The sequence below is a fragment of the Kryptolebias marmoratus genome, linkage group LG1 (assembly GCF_001649575.2).
Source record: "Kryptolebias marmoratus isolate JLee-2015 linkage group LG1, ASM164957v2, whole genome shotgun sequence".
In the NCBI taxonomy this organism is placed as follows: Eukaryota; Metazoa; Chordata; class Actinopteri; order Cyprinodontiformes; family Rivulidae; genus Kryptolebias; species Kryptolebias marmoratus.
In genome coordinates this window covers 31,061,913-31,075,583 of record NC_051430.1, presented here as the reverse complement: position 1 = coordinate 31,075,583, position 13,671 = coordinate 31,061,913, and the positions used below count along the sequence as shown (strand labels likewise).

Sequence of the window (13,671 nt, the reverse complement as noted above, 5' to 3'; positions counted from 1 at the left end):
TCTCGGCTGGCCTGGGAACGCCTTGGGATTCCCCCGGAGGAGCTGGCCCAAGTGGCTGGGGAGAGGGAAGTCTGGGTCTCCCTGCTTAGGCTGCTGCCCCCGCGACCCGACCCCGGATAAGCGGAAGAGAATGGATGGATGGATGATGATGATGATGATGATATAAACCAACATTTTCCTTACTTCCACGGTTATCTAAACCAGCTGTGTGCATCGAGGCTGTTGGGTGGAATAAGAGCAGAACATGAATGATGATGAATCTGTGATTTATTGCAGAGCAGTCAGTCCTTACAGATGCTGCTGATATTGTTCTCACTGATATGAATTCGATGACTATGAATTTTTGATGGATTGTGCCGCCCTTTCAAACCGTTCATGAGGAAGTAAAATAATCAATGATACTACACGGCTCTGAACAGAGTCTGCAGTTTCACCTTAAAGCTGTAAGAATAGATTCATTTCTCTGCAACATTTCATTCACAGAAACTGAAGCTGCTTTAAATATTCACCCTGGAATCATTGAAATCTAAATGAAATGATTTTAAAGGAGCAGAAGAGAAGTTAGAAGGTGGTGTAAAGTTAAAGAACGGTTTTAAGGTCAGGAGATCTCAGACCTTCTGACTGATGTGGAGAAGATGGACCTCCTCAGGTTTCTGTTCTCCTCCTCAGCAGCCAGAACCAAAGTGATGAAGATGCAGTTTGTGTGTTTCAGAGAAAGATGTCTCTTCTGTTCTCAGTCTCCCATCCTGTCCTGAAAACATTTTGCAGGTCATCATTCTGATTGGAAACAAGGCGGACCTGGAGGCTCAGAGAGACGTGACGTACGAGGAGGCCAAACAGTTTGCAGAGGAGAACGGTAAGAAGTGTTTGGAACCAGCCGGAGTGAAACCGGGCTTTAGGCCGACTGACGTGTTTCTGCTCCTCCTCAGGGCTGCTGTTTCTAGAAGCCAGCGCCAAGACGTAAGTTTCTGCATCTTCATCCCTCAGGAGGTTCTGTGACGTTAAAGATTAAATAAAAAGAGTTGGAGAAATGTCTGTGAAAACAGTGAACTCTGAAAGAAATCAATTTTTAATAATTAAAGTAAAACATCCTGAACAGAAGCTAAAAGGAGACAGTAGCTGAAGCAGATTTCTGTTTTATTTTATATAAATAAAGTTAAATAATTCGAGTTACACTGAAAGTCTATGTATTCTGATAAAAACACAAACCTGCAGAAGGAACTGTAAACAGGAAGTGCTGAGTCAGCCGTCTTCTCCTCCTGCAGAGGGGAGAACGTGGAGGAGGCCTTCCTGGAAGCAGCTAAGAAAATCTACCAGAACATTCAGGACGGCAGTTTGGACCTGAACGCCGCAGAGTCCGGAGTCCAGCACAAACCGTCGGCGCCGCAGGGAGGCCGCCTGAACGCCGACAGCCAGCCGGCTAAAGAAGGCTGCAGCTGCTAACCGACCCGGCCAACAGATGGACAAACACAGAGACCAGGTCCACCGCCCCGAACCGGGTCACACTTAGGACCCAGAACACACAGCGTCCATCAGCTTTGACTAAACCCTAAAACTGGTCCAGAATCAGGTCCAGATCAGTGTTTCAGAACCTGGTTCTGGACTGTATCAGATTTACTCCAAATAAACCCAAATCCAGATTAAACCACTGCTGGGTCCATATTTAGACTTCATTCAAACCTCAGACCACTCAGAACCGAGCCGCTTTAATCCCGTCACCAGAACCTGATAACCGACCCGAACCGGCCCAGATTTTGGGCTTCTGTTGGTCCAAATCCACACAGAACTGGTCCAATTAAAAACCACCCAACTCGCAAACAGCACAACTCAGATTTGGGCTCATTTACTGTCTGAGTCCAGTCCGGACCAGAACCCGGTCACGTTTACACCGAGACATGAAACCAGAGCCAGGTGACTTCTTTTTCAGTTTGGACCTTTAAATGGTTCAGTTCTGAGCCTGAACGTCAGTCGGAGTGTAGGTCCACATTAGGACCGTCTCACGATCCGGTCCATGGGCCGTTCTCTCAGCAGGAACCGGTCCATGGGCTGTTCTCTCAGCAGGAACCAGTCCATGGGCCGTCCTCTCCCCTAGAACCAGTCCATGGGCTGTTCTCTCAGCAGGAACCGGTCCATGGGCTGTCCTCTCCGTGGAGACTGGTCCATGGGCCTTCCTCTCAGCAGGAACCGGTCCATGGGCCGTCCTCTCCCCCAGGAACCGGTCCATGGGCCGTCCTCTCCCCCAGGAACCGGTCCATGGGCCGTCCTCTCCCCTAGAACCGGTCCATGGGCCGTCCTCTCCACAGGGACCGGTCCATGGACCAGAACCAGCTGTTGGTCAGCCTCTTAAACATAAAACCAATAAAATAAAAAGCTCAAACTGGGGTCAAACTGCAGAACTCCAGTTTCAGAGAACCTCAGAATGGACTTGTTCAGAACTCGGTGCTGAACCGGGACCACCTGGTTCTTCTGAGAACACCAGCCGGTCCAAAAGATGTCCCGGGCCGACTGAGGAAACGGTACTCCGGCTTTAATCTTGAATGTAAAACAGTCTGAACCCAAATCCAAAATTAGTTTCAACCCCGAACATTCCTAAAACCGATTTAGAACCGTGGTTCTGGCTCGAGGTTTCTGGGTCCAAATCAGAATCTTCCAAATGTAAATGTTCATCATTCCAACACCCGGTTCTGATATTTACCTCTGGAGTTAGAATCATGTTGTAAATGTGTCTAAAATTTAAAATATAATCTGGATTATTTCAACAACTGAACAAACAACCGATTCCAGAGATCATTCATGTTTTAGTTTTCTTCTTTTTTTTATAAAATCAAAAATATTTACTCTAAGATGAAGAAAATTACAGAAAAGTAAAACTATCCAGAAAGGCAGAAAATACAGTTTTATTAAATTCTTCTTTTTCTCTTTTAAATCAAATCCAAATCCAGACCACTGCTTCTGGTATTTCACCCGGTCGGTTTTTGTTTTGGGACAGAAATAAAACTTTATTGAGACATTTATCACTTTTACCTGTCGGAGCGAGGGAGTCTCCAAAATAAATAAAATCCACCAGTTCTCTCAGGTTCAGCACATTTAAAACCATGAATTCTTTACACAAAGAAGAAAATCAGCACTTAATGTTTCTGCTCTGTTTGTGCCTAAAAGCAGCAGATTTTATTGAATCTAAAGAATAATTTAACCACCTGAGTCCCGGAGGTGACAGGTCACAGACAGGAAGTTATTTCTTTCCCAAACCAAATAAATACTCAGATTATATTTTCAGGATGTTTTACAGTAAATACCTTTTTTTTATTTGTCTCAATTTTCTCTTTTTGCCAGAAAGGAAATCAGAAACTTTATCAGTTTATAAAACATCTAAAAGCTTTTCTTTTATTTCTGTCTCAATGATGAAGTTGTTTATTTTCCTCACTAATTTAGATGTTTTCAGGTTTCTTTCCTCTCTGGGAATCTGCTGTTAAATTTAAACGGGTTGTTTTCTGACCTCAGGCCGACTCGTGGTACCGCCGGTCGGGTTCTGGTCCCACTGAGCCCAGGGAGGGAACTTGATCCTGGATTAATCTGTTCTATCTGAGCAGAGAACAATCTGCTGACAGTAATTATCTTCACTAACATCCTGTTAGTTTTTTCCACCTCCACATGAATAAATCCTGCTGGTTTTTGTTGGTGAACGTTTGTAGGAACCAAAGAGTGAAAACCAGGAAGTTACTGAAAGCCCCGAAGTTCTGTCGCCTTAAAGCTTCGCTCACCAAAGGAACCGAAAGCATGTCGTTCACAGAATCTTACACTAAATCAGCGTCCTGCCAGCAGGAGGCAGACCTGACGTCGTCCCCTTCTCCTTTAGAAAAACCTTTTAACCTCCATCGCTTGCTGGCTGTAACTCCATGCTCTGTACATTTTTATCTCTTCTGTTTGTGTCTGCTAAGCTTCTCATGATTTTTGACTATTTATATAATAAACTTATGATTTTCTTCAGCTGTAACTTTCCACTGTCCGCCCATGGGGACTCAGTTATTTGTAAATAAAGTTATACATGCTGTAAAACCTCTGATCCTGAAGCAGCCGGACTTTAATTCTGTAGCTTGTGGAGATGCCGATTATTCTCCCTCCTGAGGGTCATTAGGGTCTGTCTGCCTGGCTCATAAAGGTAAATGATGCTCCGCTGTTAGCTTCAGAGAGCCGAACTCTGAGACTTCTGCTGGTTAAACAGAGGCACTTCCTGTTTGGATCTGAAGTTATTTGAATGAAACAGGAAACCAGTTTGAGTCGTTGTTGTTGTTTACTGACTTCCTGTCTTCAATCATTCAAGTTTACATTAATGAGGTTCTTTATGTTTGAGGCATAAACTCAGCTTTTCTTTATTTAAAACCAGGAACTTTAAATTTAAATGTTTTAGTTAAGATCCACTATTTAAAACCCAAACTGTCATGTCTCCTTTAAAACGTTTTTTTCCCAGAAGCCACCTTGTCTTCATCAAAGGATGAGTTGAATGAAAAGTTTCAGTTCCTGACATCTGGTGGTCCAGTTAGAAACAGCAGCAGCAGCAGCCAGCTGTATCTGTGAGTTAATAATTATTTATTTGAAGTTTTCTGTCACTGAAGAACCCGTTCTTTGGGTCTGTGATGATCTGAGACCAGGTTTAGAATCAAAGCATTTTTATTCATAACAAACATTTATAGAGTTCAGACGTGACGAATCAGAGTTAAAGTCTCTGTTTGTCTGCTTTGGAGCCGGTTCTGGTTCTGTCTCCGTTCAGCTGCTGGCTTCAATTTTTATGTTTTCTGCTGCAAAAAACAAAACAAAACTGCAGCTTCAATGTTTACTTTTACTCACTGACAGGGTCAAAGGTCAAACTGGATCATATGAGCTGCAGGAAGAAATTAATCTTCACCGAACATCAGATTTTAAATGTAAATGAAAACCCAAATTAAAGTAAAATAATTGGCTGCTGCAGCGTCAATTGTACTGTTGTCATGGTGATTAAAGGGGCGGGGTTATCAGTCCAGTTGTGGGCATGGCTCCACTACGTGGTTCTGCTCTTGGAGGCGGGCTCTGTCTCGTACTCGATCTCCACATACGCCCGCTTCTTCCTCGCCGCCAAGCCATTAGCCGGAGATTTGCCCTTTGACCTGGAGGCCTTCGTCTGCACCTCCATCTCCTCCTCTTTCTCCTCCTCCTCCTCACTGGACTCCTCCTGCTCCTCCTCGTCGCTGCTCGTCTTCAGCTTGTTCATGTCCTGAGAGAAGAAACTCGAGTCAGTCGAGTCGGACCGCAGACGGGTCGGACCGCAGGTGGGCTGAACTACTGCCGAGGTTAGCTAAAGAAACTGAAGGCTAGCTAAATGCTAACAGTAGCTGAAACATATTTAAAAACTGTTCATTTTAAAAGAGATCTCTGTGTTTCTATGAGGAAAGATTTATAATAAAGTTACATTTTTTTTAAATATAAAAGTTATAAAAAGCACAGCAGCCATCTCCCGAATGAGCCGAACATCTCAATATAAATAAATCAAAACATGAAACTTAGTTTTATAATAAATGTTAGAATCAGGAGGTTTTCAGGTTTAGTCGGACCTTCCATTTCTAACATTTGATGATTTTTCTGTTTTACCTCGAAGTCGCTCAGGTCGCTCTCCTCCACGTCTTCTTCTGCTACAAACTCCCGCTGCCCGACGTCCTGCACAGACAGGAAACCCTTTCAGAATAAAACACTCTTTCCTGTCGTCACACAGAGACTCCATAAAAGCTTCATCACCTCGTCGTCCTCCTCTTCCTCCTCCTCAGAATCCGACTCGCTCTCAGCGTCCTGCTGCTCCAGGGCTTTGTCGAAGGCGTAGACGGGGAAGTTGTAGATGTCTCCGTACTGAAAAGGCAGCAGAGGAAACGAGTTTTGAAAGGAGTCGCAGCTGGAACCACAGGCGGCGTTTCACGTGTCGTACCGTTCCCTGTTTGAGTCTCTCCAGCAGCTCCTTCTCGATGGCGTTGTCCAGCTGAGCTGCGATCAGAGCTTTCTCCTGCAAACAACGAGCAGCAGACGTTCAGAACATCTTCACAGTCTGACGAGTTAAAGATTTAATCTGTCACTTAACCTCCTTCCTCTTCTCTCTGCTCTCCACCCTCCTGCTCAGCGGAACCAACTTCCTCCTGCAGCCAAGGAACACACCCACGTTAGACCTGACGCTCGGAGCCATGACGGTTTGTGACGTGTTCTCAGAACTCACCGTCTCTTCAGAATCAGCTTCCTCATACGGATCAGGTACTGAGTGATCTTAGTGAAGCGCTGTTTGCATTTGTGTCGGATGAACCGAGGCCAGTAGATCAGGTTCTCATCGATCTGTTCCAGAGCCGTCTCGTAGTTTTTACTCAGCTTCACCTGCACACACACACACACACTTCAACAAAACGCCAAAGCTTTGGTGCCGGAACAGAAAAATATCAGTTTGTTGTAAGATCTTTAGTGAATTAATGAATTCAGTGAAGAATAATGATTAAAAATCAAGAACTCTGCAGAGAACTGCCGCCGACACTCAAATGTGTCATTTAGAAACAAAAATATGATTAAGATTAATATTTGGATATGAAAACTTGTTAAACTTCCCTCCTTCACTCATGTTTTGTCTGATCCTGAGGACAAAACTGACCTAAGAACAGTTTTGTTAAAAATCTAAATGATCTGTGTGATCAAATCCTGACGGAGTTTTAATGAGAATAAAGAGCGTCGGTCTGACCTTCTCCCACATCTTGGCAGGGAAAGCTGCTCTCTCGATCACCTTCATGTAGAGGAAACACTGTCCTGAAACAGAAAAGCCTCTGCGTTAATCAGCAGCTCCGGTCCGTGGGTCTGACCTGTCCTCGGGACGGAGACGGCCTCACCTCTCTCCTCCCTGATGGTGGCGTACTGACTGTTCGCCAGGGGGCACGCCGACCGGTTACACAAGCCTGTGATGTTGAACTCATTCCGACAGAAGTTCTGACTCTTCGTCCTGAACGGAAAAAACATTTTAGATTCTTACCTAATAACTGCAGACATTAGTGGAGCGAAGTTCATTCAGGAAGTTTAATAAAACAGATAAATGATCAAAACTTCAGATTCAAACTTACTTGACTTTAAAGGAGCAGAACTGTTTGTTCCCAATAATGTCCCAGATCACCTGCAGGAAGCAGATTACAGGTTAACAAACATCCAGAGATGATCTGAGGTCTGTGAGGCACGGTGTCTGTAAAAACCAACATGCTGAAGGATTTCAGAACTTAATGCAGGAGCCATTTTAAATAAAGCAGCTTTAAAGGCTCATCTTCTGTCCAAATCTGATCACTACGAAACTAATGATGAAAAGATATTATCCCCGAAATGAAGTTCACTCAAGTTTCTAACAACTTAAACCTCGACTTACGTTTTAACTGTAACTGATGCTTTTAATATATGCTGTTAAACTTATTTGAAGCGGTTTTACAGTGGAATTCGGTGCTACCTCTGACAAGAACTTAAAGTCTAACTTAACATTCAAACAGAGTTTAAACAGTAATATATACTACACCAGAATCGTCAGCTATAACTATTGATCGCTGAATTGATTGGTTATCCATGAAATGCCTGAATAACCTACGCTTTCCACCGATACCGGTGAACTAACGTTAGCATGAAGGCTAACAGCGTGTTAGCATCTCGGCAGTTAGTTTATGTCACTCACGTCGTCGTGTTGCATTTTTATTTCCTCCTAAAGCTTCTTTCAGCTTCCCGCAGCAGTCCGCTGGTTTTTACAGATTCTATCCAATGAATTAAATAAAAGTTAAAGGAGTTTTTCAGGTCTGTGGAGCCACATGGACACTGAGGGAGAAACCATCTGTGTTTGGGTGGAAATCTCGCTAAAGGTCAGGGGTCACGGCTGTGAGATCTCGCGAGACTGTCATTTTCTTCATACTGAAACAAACTATCAGTGACTTATATACTAGTAAATATACAAATAATTGACCTCCACCAAGTAGCGTTTGTCTGATAGCGACGATGGCGTATGGGTATTGGCTTGTTTATATAGTTTAAATGAAGTCATTGACAGAACAGAAAAAATTAAACAGATTGTTGTTATTGTACGTGCAGTTTGGAGTTTAATTACCTCAGTATGTTTGTAACATGTAAACAGTGCAGTTATGTTTGTGGATACTTAAATGTTTCTCTTTTATAACAGTTTTAATAATTCATTAAACCAGACTTCAGTTCATGATCAGAAGGGCTGAGGCGCTTGGCGTAACAAGGTAGAGGGCAGCACCTTTCACGGAGGTCCGTGAACGCACCAATCATCATTGTCATGAACCGAAGGATCAGACTCAAAAATGGCGCGGAGACTTCCTGTAGCTCCGCTTGGACCGTCTGGCTGACGGGTTCAAAAAGTTTTTTTCCTCTTGATTCTTCCTCTTCGTCTCCTTAGTTTTCATCAACAGAAAACTCGGAGAGGTAAACTCTGCTAATCCGCTCTTTATTCGTCTCAGAAAAAGCCCTAAATGTGTGGTGAAACGTAAGCCTCCAGGAGAGGTGCATTCTGGGAAACACCTGGTTAATCTGAGCTGCAGCGACATCTGACGGCAATGAATGAAACTGCATTTATTTACATTTAAACTGACAAACTATGAAAGATAATCAGAACATTAATCATTCCAGGTGTTTATTTTATTTCCTGTTTCATCCAGCAGATCACACCTGAAGACTGAAAGAAGCAGAATTATTGTTTAATTAATTTAACAACATCACCAATAACATCAGGATAGTTTTAACAAAGATCAAAATACTGCTAATCCTGACTATAACTGTGAATCAAACCATTAAATTAAATAAATTATAACTATCAGCTACAAGTAGGTAATTAAATTATTAGTGGAATTTATTTTGAGGTATTTGATTTATTTTACAGGATCTATGTTTAAATCATTTCCTGTTTGTTTCGGGTTTCTGTAAACTGGTTAAGTTTTTACTAAAAACACTGGGTTCAGTATTCTTTTATTAGATTTATTTACTGAACCTTTTGTGTGAAATTAGATAAATGTGTTGAACTCAGGAGGTGGTGTGGGTTTATTTCTTTATGTGTAAAAAGATTAGTGACTTGGCTCTAGTCGTATGTAAGATTACTGTTTATGTATTTATTTATTGCTTTTTAACACCGCCTGAAGTTCCTCTGATGATTTATCATCTGGTATTTAATGTGTTAAAGGAAAAAACAATCAGGAGTGACACAAGCATGAAAAAACAGAGACGGTTTATTTTCAGTGAATATAGTGAGCTGTACAACACTGACATCTGGAAAGGAACAATCCGAACATCTTTACACGCTCGCCCGTTCAGCTGCTGTCTCCGTGCGCCACGGGAGAACTTCTCTTTATTTTATTTATTTTATTCATCAGCAACACAGGAAAAATATAAAACTGTAAAAAGAACAAAAGGCACCAAAATGCTACAACAAGCCAACAAACAGAAGTCAGAACTGAAAACTGCACAAACATGCAACAAACATCAGTTTATACAGAGGTAAATAAGCATGCAGACACACACTTACACACACACTCACACACACACACACACGGATCCTGCTTCCAGCCCCAAACTGAACCCGACTCATCGACTCGTCTAACGAGTGACCCGAGAGCAGCAGAACCAGATCCAGCGGGTCGGAGGAACACACGGGTTCTACAGATGTTAGAGAAACAGGAAGCTGCAGATTTCTGAGCTCCTTTAAAACTAAAAGTATTTGTTGAAATAAAAGCCCAACAGTAATCAGATTACTAGACCAGAAACAGGAACGTGTCGTCCTCTAGAGTCAAAGATTGGAGGAAAACTTCTAATGTTAAATTCATTTTCACACTTTTAGGAGAAATCAAAATAAAGATAAACTTTAACGTCTGTTAGGAAACTACTTTTTGTTTTTTTTAATTTGCTGTAATTCAGTGAAATCAAAACAAGAAAGAATCAAATATCAGCTTCATAAATTAAACTTTTAGCTGTTTTTATTTAAGCTGTGATAAAAACTTCAATCGGCAGAAAAACGTCCTGAAATCTGAGAACTGGAGAACTTTAAACTGTTCCATAAAAAGATCTTTATGACACCAGGAGAAGATCCTCGATGTGGATCATCTTCAAACCGTTCTAGGTTCTGAAGTCTGGAGGGTTCCACGTCAGGAAGGTGTGCTTTTATTTTTATTTATTTTCTGAAAGGAGGCGATTATTTTAGAAAACATCTCTAGAACTCACATTAAACCCAAAGAAGAGATGTTCTGGAGCCGACAGAACCCCCACAGTCCAGACGGGTCGGTTCTGGAGCCGGAGAATGAAAACCGATCTAGAACAAAAACTCCAGAGATGAAGAGAACGTCCCGAAAGACCAGATCTGCTTCAGGTTCTCGAGTCTCAGATGCAGAACATCTGAAGTCTTTCTGGGTTTGGATTTTATTTTTAAATCAAATTTAAACCTGAAAACAACAGATTAGTTCCAGTCTTTGCTCCAGAATAAGAACACAGAACGCCAGACCCGATGGAGAACAGGAGAACCTGGATTTCAGACCCGATGGAGAACAGGAGAACCTGGATTTCATGACTTTCTGCGTAAATGTTTGGACAAATTTACCAGGTTTAAACAAAAACAAATCAATTCTAGATTTTAGAACCAGAACAAAACACAGAAGCCTCCAAGGCCCGCCCTCCAGAATAAAAACCATAATTAGAACAATCTGATCTAGAACCAGGATTTGAAGACGAACAGAAGAGCGAGGACGCTGTAAACACAGCAGGAATGTTCTAGATTTGATCCAGAATGAAAAAGTCAGAACGTTTCACATCTTTTCAGTCACATCTTTGAGTCCCATCAGGTTTATTGAGAAGAAAACAAAAAACAAACAAAGAGTTACATCAGCGACAAGCTCTAGAACGGGAAGCAGATTCTGTCCGACCCCCCTCGTTCCACGGGGATCTGTCCAGGAACGAGCGCAGAGGAGAACCCTGATACAGAGTCAGATTTGTCAGTAGCACACGAGATACAGAAACCTTTAGAACACCTACGAGATCTGCTGCAAACAGCCACAAGCACCTACAGCTACGGAGCGATAAACACCTTCCACAGAACAGGAGAGGAACCGAAGAACGGGGCAGACAGGAGAACGTCTGTCTGCTATCAACATATAGACAGAACGGCGGCTGTACAGCGGGGAACACTGTCAACTCTACAACAGCAGCAGAACGAGAACAGATCAGCAGGAACCGTCAGAGAGGGACTCCAGAGTTCAGGAGAATTTGGTGACAGATTCAGCTGCGGTTCTTCCACATGGTTCCGTGTTTCTGTGCTGCTCATGAACCGTTAGAACCCTCTGCAGATCGTTTTGGCACAAATAGAAACAGTCTAATCTCTACGTGGATATGTGGGACTGAGTCGGAACCAGAACCCATTTGGGGAGCGAACAGAGACCTCAGGCCGCCGGCATCCATAGTCCTCCTGCAGGATCTGACACCAGGAGGACTAAAGACGCCGAGCGGCTCGGCGGTTCGAGTCCCGCCCCGTCATTGACCCCGGCCAACTCGGACCTGCCTGCCCCTCCTTCCTCAGAGGGTCCATCATAGTCTCAGGAAAAAGAGGAGGCGGTCCTGGTGTTCCACCTGCAGGGTCTCAGGATCCGTGGAAACTGGCTGATTGTGAAAACAAGCGAGACAAAAACGATGAGCTGGTCTGAAGGATTCTTTTTGTACTTTGTCCTTGTTTTGAAGGCGCCTCATGTCAGAACCCGTCCCTCCGGTCTCAGGAGGTCTGAGACCCTGGCTGCGGCTTCGGGGTTGGCTGTGGCGCTCGGCGGGCTTTAGGAAGTCTTCACCAGGTCGTAGACGTAGATGTGGAAGTCGTCGTCGAACTTGATGAAGTAGACGGACGGTTTGGCCTCCACCTGATGGATGACCATCCCCGAGCGCTTCCCGCCGTCCTCTTTGGCGTACTCCACCTGCTTCCCGACCAGACTGTCCACCACCTCGCCGGGCTCCCGCTCCGCCGCCACGCTGTCGTCTGCAAACACAGAGGAGCCATTTTAAACATCATAAACTCCTCTGAACCTGAGCCCAGGAAGGAAACAACGTTTAACGTGTCATGGCGGCGGCGCCACTCACTGGAGTCGGGCATGATGCGCAGGTCGCCCTCCTTGTAGTCGTCCAGCAGCTGGTACATGTACAGAACCGGGTCTTTCTCGTAGGTGATGAAGAACCAGGAGGTCATGATGGGGGCGCGGGCCAGCACCATCCCCCTCCACTCCTCCTTCGGCCCGTCCTCCGTCTCGAACATGTGCTCCACCGCCTTCCCGATCATCGTCTCCGCCAGCAGCGAGTCGCTCACCCGGGCCGGAGCTGGACCAATCAGAGACAGACAGAGGGAGGGGGCGTGGTCAGAGACCAGGAAGTCCCTCAGAGACATGAACACGTGAAGCCCGCCGCCGGCTCCTCACCCACTCTGTCGGGCAGCACCTCCAGCCCCACCACCCGCTCGTCGCTGTACAGCTCCAGGCCGTAGACGCAGTCGAAGCCGTCATATTTGATCAGGTACAGGGACGGGTTCACGGGGACCTGGTCCAGAACCGTCCCCTTCCACTGGGACGACTTACCTGAGAGGAAACACACGGGTTAACGACCAGCACCAGAGCGGACTCGAACCAGCGGAGCCAGATAAAACATTTCATCTGACAGTTTAAACTTTAATCCTGTAAACGCTGAGTCAGCATCATCCCACCACCTGCTTTTAACAGTCCAGCTTCTTCTGCTTCTTTGTCCTTTTTTAGCTGTTTAGATAAAAACCTTCGGCTCCTTCAGCTGATGGCTGCTGGGACTTTTAGTAACGCTTATACTTTCCAAAATATTTACCTTAAATTACAGATATTTCCCTCACAGAAACATTCAGATCTCTTCAGCTGCTGCCTCCGTTTGTCTCTTCAGCTGCTGTTAGCTGCCATGCTACTTTCAGCTAACATTCTGCTTCTTTTGGCTTTAATAACTCAGTTTCAGCTTCTTCATCACTCAGTGTCAGCGGACATAAAACACAACTTCTGCAGGTAAACAAAACATCTGTCAGACTCACTGCCTTCCTTCCAGATGTGCTGGATCCTGCAGCCCACAATGTTTCTCCTGGGCTGAACCAGAGTCTTACTGGGTCCAACGCTGGTCCTCTGCTTCCTGCAGGGATGGACGGAGACAGAAGAGAGACAGCTGTCAGCTCCAGAATCAGGAGCCTTCATCTGTGAGTCGATGCGGTTCTGATTCATCCACTGAGTTTAGGATCTTAATGAGGTCAGAGTTCAAATCATTCAGAAAACAAACAAAGAAGCAGAAAAAGGGGTGGAATCACCCTTTAAAGCATCTGAGACGGTTTAACTTTGTTCTTGTTCTCTGACGTTTCAGAACAAAGGAACATGAAGACGTGTGCTCCTACAGAACCTACTTGTGCGGGTTCTTCTTCTTCATCATGTTCGCAGAAACTCCCGAATGACCTGAAACAGGAAACAAACACTCAGCTGCTGCTGCCTTCAGGGACCGTTTACACGATCAGTCAGGAGAACCTCTGGTTGTTCCAACTCACCCCCGTCCGCTCGGGGCCGCGGGGCCGCTGGGCTCTTGAATGGGGTCTTCATTCATCCACCTGAAGGAGGGGCC

General features: G+C 44.5%; 3 protein-coding genes and 1 non-coding gene across 5 annotated transcripts in view; 1 reads left to right on the top strand and 3 right to left on the bottom strand.

The window, feature by feature from the left end:
• LOC108245888 (ras-related protein Rab-14-like) overlaps positions 1-4,063 on the top strand; it is a 7,892-nt gene extending 3,829 nt beyond the window's left edge. Inside the window, exons 6-8 of the mRNA XM_017433140.2 lie at positions 769-856; positions 930-960; positions 1,266-4,063. Coding sequence (XP_017288629.1) covers positions 769-856; positions 930-960; positions 1,266-1,443 — 297 coding nt within the window. The 3' untranslated portion in view covers positions 1,444-4,063. The remainder of the gene's footprint in view (positions 1-768; positions 857-929; positions 961-1,265) is intronic.
• A 587-nt stretch (positions 4,064-4,650) lies between these two features.
• On the bottom strand, positions 4,651-7,898 carry mak16 (MAK16 homolog (S. cerevisiae)). Its single transcript, XM_017433069.3, has 10 exons — positions 7,703-7,898; positions 7,113-7,162; positions 6,885-6,994; positions 6,740-6,804; positions 6,233-6,384; positions 6,101-6,155; positions 5,951-6,025; positions 5,767-5,874; positions 5,623-5,688; positions 4,651-5,248 (listed from the first exon to the last, which is right to left on the bottom strand). The coding sequence occupies exons 1-10, from the start codon at positions 7,715-7,717 to the stop codon at positions 5,036-5,038; spliced, it is 909 nt and encodes a 302-aa protein (XP_017288558.1). The 5' UTR covers positions 7,718-7,898; the 3' UTR covers positions 4,651-5,035.
• Positions 7,899-8,231: 333 nt separating this feature from the next.
• On the bottom strand, positions 8,232-8,331 carry LOC112451228. Its single transcript, XR_003040011.1, has one exon. It is a non-coding gene; the product is annotated as a small nucleolar RNA U13 (small nucleolar RNA).
• A 911-nt stretch (positions 8,332-9,242) lies between these two features.
• spinb (spindlin b) lies at positions 9,243-13,671 on the bottom strand. 2 transcript variants are annotated; one of them, XR_005233682.1, is made up of 7 exons: positions 13,598-13,671; positions 13,460-13,508; positions 13,100-13,194; positions 12,474-12,629; positions 12,142-12,375; positions 10,579-12,040; positions 9,243-10,545 (listed from the first exon to the last, which is right to left on the bottom strand). XR_005233682.1 is itself a non-coding variant. In XM_017433139.2 (6 exons), the coding sequence occupies exons 1-6, from the start codon at positions 13,647-13,649 to the stop codon at positions 11,841-11,843; spliced, it is 786 nt and encodes a 261-aa protein (XP_017288628.1). In that variant the 5' UTR covers positions 13,650-13,671; the 3' UTR covers positions 9,243-11,840. The 2 variants fall into 2 exon arrangements, 1 of the variants encoding a protein (XP_017288628.1); XM_017433139.2 differs by having other exon boundaries at positions 9,243-12,040.

What these genes read in the sequence shown, in the direction of transcription:
- mak16 (XM_017433069.3), bottom strand. An exon ending in CACCATCAGGGAGGAGAGAG is followed by an intron (nt 6,805 to 6,884) that starts GTGAGGCCGTCT and finishes TTTCTGTTTCAG; the next exon opens with GACAGTGTTTCCTCTACATG. An exon ending in AGGAAGAGGAGGACGACGAG is followed by an intron (nt 5,689 to 5,766) that starts GTGATGAAGCTT and finishes CTGTCTGTGCAG; the next exon opens with GACGTCGGGCAGCGGGAGTT.
- spinb (XM_017433139.2), bottom strand. Translation starts at nt 13,649, where the DNA reads ATGAAGACCCCATTCAAGAGCCCAGCGGCCCCGCGGCCCCGAGCGGAC. An exon ending in AAGAAGAAGAACCCGCACAA is followed by an intron (nt 13,195 to 13,459) that starts GTAGGTTCTGTA and finishes CCATCCCTGCAG; the next exon opens with GAAGCAGAGGACCAGCGTTG. An exon ending in GCGCATCATGCCCGACTCCA is followed by an intron (nt 12,041 to 12,141) that starts GTGAGTGGCGCC and finishes CTGTGTTTGCAG; the next exon opens with ACGACAGCGTGGCGGCGGAG.